At 32.9% G+C, this 9,197-nt stretch overlaps 1 protein-coding gene across 1 annotated transcript; it reads left to right on the top strand.

The window, feature by feature from the left end:
- Window positions 1–7,325: 7,325 nt before the first annotated feature.
- Window positions 7,326–8,646, top strand: GLRG_11961 (histidine acid phosphatase; the record flags this gene model as incomplete). Its single annotated transcript, XM_008102644.1, has 1 exon — window positions 7,326–8,646. A coding segment is annotated over one exon (1,321 nt), but the record flags the coding sequence as incomplete, so codon positions are not given.
- Window positions 8,647–9,197: the final 551 nt, after the last annotated feature.

The following is a 9,197-nucleotide window of genomic DNA, read 5'->3' as shown; positions in this document are numbered from 1 at the left end:
CTTTAAATTACTTTTTATATAAGTAGCCTGTTAACTATCTATAAATTAGTAGAGGGTATAGTAACTTCTAATACGTGCCTATTAGCCTATAAAGTCTAGTAAATCCTTTATTACGTGCTAGTAATTTACTAGTAATGTCTTTATAATTATTATACTTATTAGGCGTTATATAGTTAATTAAGTAGCCTTAGATACACTTTAGCTAAAGGTAGTAATTTTTACTTATTAGTTAACTTTATAATATACTAGACTACGTTATTACTTATAAGCTGCCTTACATACAGTTTATAATCTTTTGCTATAAAGTAAGCCTTATAAGGAAAGCAGCCTTAAATAAAGTCCTTAGTATAATCTAACTACCTACGTATATAGCAGGATAATGCCCTTTTATAACGCCTTTAAATAAGGTTACTACTAGCTAGAGATTACCTAATAGGCTAGCTATAGTTACTTAGGAATTTAACACCTTTTTACGCTTAGTAACGTCTTATAAATTAATTACGTAAGGATAAGATAAGGCATAAGGGATTACTATCCTTATTACTTTAGAACTATTAGTTCTTAGTAAGTTACTAGCTTATAGGCTATTAGCTATTAATAAATTAAGTAAGTTACTAGCTTATAGGCTATAGGCTATTAATAAATTAATTAATAGGCTATTAGCTATTAATTTAGATATTTACCTATTAATTATTTTACTATTAGTAATTATTTAGCTATTAGCTATTAGATTAATTAATTTAGAGCTATTAGTTCTTATTTTACTACCCCTTATGTTAAAATCTATAAAGGCTGTAAAAAAGGCGCTTAGTAGTAATAGAAGTAGAGTAGGAAGAAGCGTAAATTTTACCTACTTATATAGATATTCTAGTGCGTTACCTAATTATAAAGCGCCTAGTAGAGTAATATTAGTATATTTTATTACTTTATCTATTTCTTTATTAGCTTCTTTATATAATAAGGATTAATTACTAGCTACTATTAGCTTATTAATTTATTATTAAATCGCTATAAGGTTAGCTTTATAAAGCTTATTAAGTAATCTATTTATTAATCTATTAAAGATTTATTTCTTATTAAATATTACGTTATATATAGTAAAGACCTTATTACGTACTAAATACTAGACGTAATATAAATTACTAAATATATATCTAATAAGGAATCTAATTTATATATAGGCAGTAAGCTTTTACTAGCAGTTTTATAATAGTTATATGTCTACTATTAGTATATACGCTTAGTAGCTATAGGCTTATAGATATAAAAGATCTAGCTTTACTATTAGTAAAGGCTTAGTATACTTATTAAGCATAAAATATAAGTAAAATAATTAATATAGAGATTTCTACCCCTAAGCTACTAATAGCATTTAATTATAAAGATATATAGCTATAGTTATAATCTTAGGCTATAGGACTTTAGGTAATTTTATATTAATCTATATATATTACGCCTTAAGTTTAATAATTATAGTAATTTACTTAGCGCTACCGTTTTAAGCCTAGGTATTTACTACTAACAGCTTAATAGAGATTTTATAATTAAAAAGCATATCTATAAGTTACTTAAGGCATAGGATTTCTTAGTTAGCCTTAATAACTTTTAGCGTAATTAAATATTTAGTTTTTAGTATTACTAAGAAGCCTCTTATTATTAAGTTAATAGTATCTTAGTAGTAGCTATATAAGTAAAAATCCTATATAAGGCCTATTACCTAATCTAAGATTATTATTACTAAGTAGTATCCTATATAGCCTTATTTAAGATTATAAAAGTCTAGCGCTAGGTAATTACCTAGCGCTATATTTATAATAGATTTATAAGGCTAGTAGTAAATCTACTACCTTATCTTACTAAGACTATATAAATTATAGTCTTATATTATTATAGCGTTAACTTAGGTTAGACGTACTCTATATATAGTATTTATAATCCTTTATAAAGCCTTAGCACCTAGGTAGCTAAGACGCTTATACTATATTATTATATTACTATAAAGTAGTTATTACTATATTAACGTTATATATTTATTTCTTACTTATAAGGTTAGTAGTAAATTATTAGTAGAGTGCGTAGTAAAAGCGCCTTTACTTTCTTAGCTATAGCTATATTACCTATAATATTTAAGCACTTATTAGTTAGCTTATTCCTTAATATAGCCTATAAGGCTGTAATCTACACGCCTTAGGTAATTATTACTTAGGCTTATATCTTACTATATACCTTACTAGCGTAGCCTTATAAAGGAAATAAGTAATATAGTAAATACACTATAATATATTACGTTATATATATAGAGCTTTATTAGTAAGCTATTAGCGCCCTTTAAAGTAATCTCTATAGTACTATATCTTTTAATTATAACTTAGGTAGTACTAGCCTAAATATAATTACTAATTAGGGCTACTACTAATATAATAAACTATAATATATAGTTAAATATATAGTTAGTAGTGCCTAAATTAAGTAAGGCTAAATTACTTAGCTTATAGCCTTATAAAGTAGTATAAAAAGCCACCTTTATATAGTATTTACTATATAGTTAATATAACTTAGCCTTAATTCTTTACACTTATTTAGTAAGGTTAGGATTACTTACTATATACTTATTAATTTATTACTAACGTTATATATTTACTTACTAATTATTAGGCCTTTATAACTTATTTATAAAGTAGTAAAGTTATAATAGATAGGCGCTAAAGCATATAAGGCATTTTGCCTTTTTACTTACACTTTATTAGTAGTAATACCTCTTATTATTAAATTTACTATCCTTTACTACGCCTTTAGCACACGTTAGGCTATTATTATTATTACCTCTAGTTAGGCTAAATACGCTACAGCCTACTTAGCTATAATATAGTAAGTTATTAGTAAAGGCTTTAACCTTCTCTAGCGCTATCTTATAAAGAGACTACTAGTTAAGATCGTTCTAATTACCTATTATTTTACTTATTACTATATATAAATCTAGCTAGGAGCTAAGTAAGCTACTTTATAAAGTAGTAGTAAGGTTATTAAACTAAATTAACAGCTATTAGTAGTTAGGTAAATTAACTTATACTAATTTACTATAGGCTATATTCTATTTATTAAGCTATATAGTAAGATCTTTCTTAGTAGTTAAGGCCTTTTGCTAGGCTTTTACTAACACTTTACTATATTTATTATAGGCGTACTTTACGTACTCTTTTTTAGTTATTCCTACTACTACACTAAGCTTATTAAGCTATTTAGCTAGTAATTTATTAAATTTATAATATTTTTCTTAAAGATCTACTAATATAGTAAATTTAACTATATTAGCTACGTCTTTAACGTCCTTTTACTAAGTAGTATACTTATATACTTCCTTATAATAGTAGCTTATCCTGCTGTTTAAGTATATAAGATTATATAAGTTAAGATTATCTAGCGTTATTACGTGTTTAGTTTTATATATAAGCCTATTAGGTATAGCTATAATAGCCTTACTTCTTGCTATATATAGCTATATAGTTACTTACTAAAATATCCTAGTAATTACTATAGCTATAGTAACCTCTTAGTAAGCAGTAAGCTTATCCTTAGTTAAGGCGTATAGATATTACGTTATAAGCAGCTTTATTAGTTTCTTTAGATATATCTTAAGGATTAATTAGTCTGCTGCTGTAACCTCTAGGTTAATATACTCCTAGAGATTATAATACTTTACTTTTACTTAGATAGCATTAAGCTACGCAAACTAATTACTACGTAATTACAGGATAGTCACCTTATTATTATAGTTCTTATTAATTATTATAATAGTATTTAATTAGTAGATAGGTATATTAGTTATTATAGATATACGTATTAGACTATTAATTATTAAATTATAAGGATTATAATAGTTACTTAATTAATTCTCTTATATGTTATATATCTATTATAAATTACTATAGAAATAGGGAAAACCCCCTATTTCTTAGTTAGGAAATCCCTAGCTAATCCTAGCGATATTATTAGTAGACTTGCCCTAAAAGTGGAGCTAATTCACCACCCATTCCCCAACAATTCGCCATAAGGCAACCGTGCATTCGCCAGTTAATTTACATGTAATTCCGCCACATTTAACATTTTATAATACTTATACCCCTAATTTTATATTCCTTATTATAGTATAAACTAAGATATTAATTAGTAGAAGCTCTTGTAATAAAACATACTTAAAGTAACAGATAGTATATATTTTATAGTTTAGAGAGATATATAGTAAGAGGGTACGTTAGTTACTAGTGTAAATTTTTACTCCTTGCTAGGTTATTAAATGTTATTAGCACTAGAAGTTCTATAGTAAACCCTAGTCTTAATTATTAGCTAAGAAGTCTAGCAAGGCCTTATATAGGCCTAGCTTGTTATAGCTTATTATTTTTGTTTATAGTTTACTATCTCTTTAATAGTATATTACTTATTAAGTAATTAGCTTACTATTTACTTAATAGTTTATTACTTATTAATATAGTCTAATAGGTAATAGATTAGTTAACTATCTAGGAGCTAGGAGCTACAGCTAGCAACAGCCGGTCTTATAGACTGCTGACAGGTGGGGACAAGTGGGGCACGCTAGGACCCACCGGTCGGCAGGATATCGGCCCGGCTGATGGATCTACCGGCAAGGCCGTAGTAGGTCCAAGATCGGCTATATTGTCCTGTAATAAGTGCCCCCCTTTAATTGAAATAATCGTTATATAGCGATTATTTAGAAAGGAAAGGCTAACTAGTAGTGTAATTAACTAATCTAACTGTAGATCTTAGGCTTCTATACAGCTGTTACAGCTATATAGAGGGATATACCTAAGGTCAGTAGTCATTATAGTCATTCTAGTCACTACAGTTACTATAGTCACCTTCCTCTCTATATCCCTTATTATACTTATCTCTATAGTTATTAAAGTCCCTATATTCTTTAGTATTATCTCTAATAGTGTTACTCTTATTACTATAGTTCTATTTACTATTATAACTAGGTAGATTAGTAGGCTAGCTAGGTTAACACGCGTCTAGGTATAGGCTTAGGTATATATATAGTAGCTAAGCTAGTGAGGCTAGCAGGCTATAGGCTAGCTAACTATAGGCTAGCTAGCTATAAGTAGGCTAGGTTAATTAATCTAGCTTAAAAAGATATTTATTATAGTTATAGTAATAATCCCCTATTAAGTAGATTAACCTATTATTATTATCCTAGGGACTAGTCTTTACTATATAGCTAATATTATTATCCTTATTATCTTCCTTATTATTATCTAAGGTATCTTAACCTCTATACTAGGTAGCTTTATAAGGTAGTGCTAGTAGATAGTCAAAAGCCCTATACTTATAGAGTCCTATTTCTACCTTTTACTCCTAAATCTACTAGGGAAGAGATTTACCTCTAGGCAGGTTACCTCCTTTAAATCCCTATAGCTATTACTAGTATTCTTAGGTATATAACTTAAAAAGTCCCCTTATTACTTTTATAAAGTTATATACTAATAGTAGTAGGCTAGTAAATTAGTAGTAGGCTAGCTGTAGTGTTAGTAGTAATAGTCTAGTGTATCTTAGTAGTAAGGAGGTGTCTCTTAGTAGTAGTAGTAATAATTATAGTAGTAGTAATAGGCTGTTACTTCTCTATTTAATAGTTACCTTTTTATAAAAAGCCTTAATAGCTAGGTTAAATTTTATAGTAGTAAGGAGGGTTAGTAGCACTAGTAATATAAATTACTTACTTATAGAGGGTAGTAACAAAACTATCAATATTAATAGTAGTAATAGTAAAGTTAATAGTAAAGATAGCTAAAGTAGTAATAGTAATAGTAATAGGGGCTTATAGTCTAGTAGATAGTAAAAAAAGGCGTTCTAAGATATAAAGTCTTAATAGTAAAGTTAGTAGTAATAGGTATAGTTATTTATATATATATAGTAAAAAGTATAGATTATAAGGGAAATCTAGTATTACACTTCTAGTAAGGCTCTAGTTAATAACGTTATTATTTAAGCTCTTTAATTAATAGTAGCTCTAGTAGTAGTAGATTTAATAGATTAATAGGTAAAAAAGAGGGTAAAAAAGAAGGAAAAAAAGAATAGTAAAAGTGAGGTTATTAGCTAGAGGGATAGCAGCTCTAGCCAGATCAGGGGGCCTAGCAGCAGTAGTGTTAGCTACAGCTAGGCTAGGTAAAAAACTCTACTAATAGGCGTATATTAGTAACTAGCTAGTAAAGATATATAGGCTTCTAATTAGTTACCTAAATAACTAATTAAATAGCTCTTAGTAATTAGCGTATTTACCTCTTATTAAGTTAATTAATAGTAGCAGAGAGCTAATTACCTATAGATTATAACGTAGTTATACTACTACTTAATATAGTCTAATAGGTAATAAATTAGTTAACTATCTAGGAGCTAGGAGCTACGGCTAGTAACGGCAGACTGCTAACAGGTAGGGACAAGTGGGGCACCTGCTAGGACCCACCGGTCGGCAGGATATCAGCCCAGCCAATAGATCCGCCGGCAAGGCCGTAGTGGGTCCAAGGTCAGCCATATTGTCCTGTGACACTTATTTATTTAACGTTTTATATCAATAAATCAGTTTATATTACTCTATGATTAAGTTACTATTACAACTTCAAGTTTTTAACCCCAAGTCAGTAGACGAAATAAAGAGGCTAACATTCTAATCTATTAGCTTAACATAGCATATGTTAACTTTACTTATTGAAGAAGGCCAATCTAAGGTCAGATGTTGCTAAAAAAACTTATTTATGCTACTATTTTTTTTAGATACACTTAAGATTAGTAGAGATGTAGCTATTTTGTTGTTTTTATCTTCAAGAGAGGGCTTGTTGGTTTGTGCGGGATTAGGCGAGAGACTTACTCCTAGGTTAGTACTTTAATGCCTGTAGGGCGGTCCCGCAATGTATTAGACTTTTACGCACTACCAAATCCTTAGATTAATGTATACAGGGATACTAAATCAGGTAGAGTACCGACCTAGAGAACCTTCTTAGAACCCCTAGTCAGTATAGGTTATTATTAATTTTTCTATCTATAGTGTTATAGTAGATATTGTTAAAAGTATTGTTTTATATTATATGTTAGTAAAAAGCGTCTGTCTAAGTACATGTATAAATAAGTCAATTGTTGTCTTATGCAAGGCGGGTAGTAGTACATGTTAAGCGGTTATAATATTTGGTATTTAAAATCAGACATATTATGGCTTTGATCTTCCTTCTCTTATTGGCCTTAGGCTTCAGGTAGGTCCTTATAAATCTTGCCAACCCGTACGTGTTTATTGTTCTTTAATATTAACGATATAAGAACAGTTCTATTCATGGTCAGAAACCTGAACCTCAACCTGACAGGCATGACGCCGAGCCGACCTCCCATTTTTGGGGCTCAATGTCCCCCTTCTTCCCAGTGCCATCAGAGATCGACCCCACGACGCCCTCCAGATGCAAGATCACATTCGTACAGATCCTGGAACGGCACGGCGCACGAAACCCCAACGCTGGGAATACAAGGACGTATAAGGCGCTTATTCAGCGTATCCAAGATGTTGTTACCCACTACAGCAAGGGCTTCGAGTTTATCAAGACGTACAAATATAACTTTGTTCCAGGCCAGCTTACACCCTTCGGCCAGCGGGAGTGTTACGACTCTGGGATGTCATTTTATAGACGCTACGAGGCCCTTGCCGCCAAAAACGATCCATTCATTAGAGCCGCTGGCCAGGACCGCGTGATCGAGTCTGGTGAAAAATGGGCCCAAGGTTTCTATCATTCCAAGAAAGGCAACGGCCACGAGCCAATGAACGAAAGCCAAATTAAGAAGCTCATCCACATTATTCCTCAAACAGAGGGCTTTAACAACACGCTGAGCAAGGGCGGGTGTCCCGCCTTCGACAAGGACTACGCCACTCTTGGCAAGCAAGCGCAGGCTCCGTGGCTCAAGAAATTTACACAGCCAATCGCAACACGGCTCAACAAGATGCTGCCTGGGGCGCATCTAACGGATAACGACATCGTTCACTTAATGCAGCTGTGCCCAGTAAACACAGTAGTCGATGGCATTCATTCGCAGTTTTGTAACCTATTTACACTAGAGGAGTGGAAGGACTATGATTACTACGATACATTAGCCAGATACTACAGCTTTCATGCGGGTAACCCACTGGGACCAACGCAGGGGGTAGGCTATACCAACGAGCTTATTGCACGATTGACGCGGCAGCCGGTAGTGGACCATACGTCCACTAATTCAACCCTAACCGGAGACCCTAACGAGTTCCCACTTGATAGAAATTTGTATGCTGACTTTAGTCATGATAGTAATATGGTGTCTGTCTATGGAGCACTAGGGTTGTATAACGAACTGCATTCACTAAGTAAGACAAGGAGGATGTCGACTGCAGAGACGGGGGGATTTACAGCCAGTTGGATGGTGCCATTTGCAGGACGCATGTATGTGGAGAAGATGAAGTGCGACGGCACGGACGAGGAAATGGTTCGGGTTCTGGTCAACGACCGGGTGGTGCCGCTGTCCGGGTGTGGCGCCGACAAGCTCGGCCGGTGCAAGCTAGGGCGATTTGTAGAGAGTTTGGGGTTTGCGAGGCGTGGAGGACTCTGGCATGAATGCTTTGACTGATACTCTCTAAACATGTCGTGATGCCTTTATAGCATCACGGAACCACATTCGAGATTTCTCTAGAGCCCGGAACATTAATTTTTCTAGGCTCCTTTACTTCGATCTACTAGATCTACTATAGTAATACGTATTTTTATACTTTACTATAGCCTATGTTATTGTTGGTATCACAGGTGTGATATAATACGGTACATGTACGGTATTGAGAGGGTGAAGCAGTAGTTCAATTCTGGTTGTATCTAGTTGCTCAAGGAGTAGAAGGGAGGGATACACGAACTGCTTTAGATTTCGCCGTTAAAGTACGGCGAAATCCCTGTAATGCTATTGGCCAGGAAAAGCCGGCAATCTCCTAGCATTCCTGGCTGTGGTTGGAAGTGGCTAGGGCCACTCCTGCGCCACTTACTCCTTGAGTTTCCGACGAGTTGTTCCAACAGTAACCCACCCACCTGTCACGAGCGGGTCAGGGCAACCAATTCTGGCACAAAGCAAAAGCTTCGGTAATAATGCTCCTCCCCTGTTCTGCACTATATAGTTACGCCGGCCAGCACCTC

This window comes from Colletotrichum graminicola, assembly GCF_000149035.1.
Source record: "Colletotrichum graminicola M1.001 genomic scaffold supercont1.238, whole genome shotgun sequence".
In the NCBI taxonomy this organism is placed as follows: Eukaryota; Fungi; Ascomycota; class Sordariomycetes; order Glomerellales; family Glomerellaceae; genus Colletotrichum; species Colletotrichum graminicola.
The sequence above is the reverse complement of the archived record's forward strand: the minus strand, read 5'-3'. Positions and strand labels throughout refer to the sequence as shown.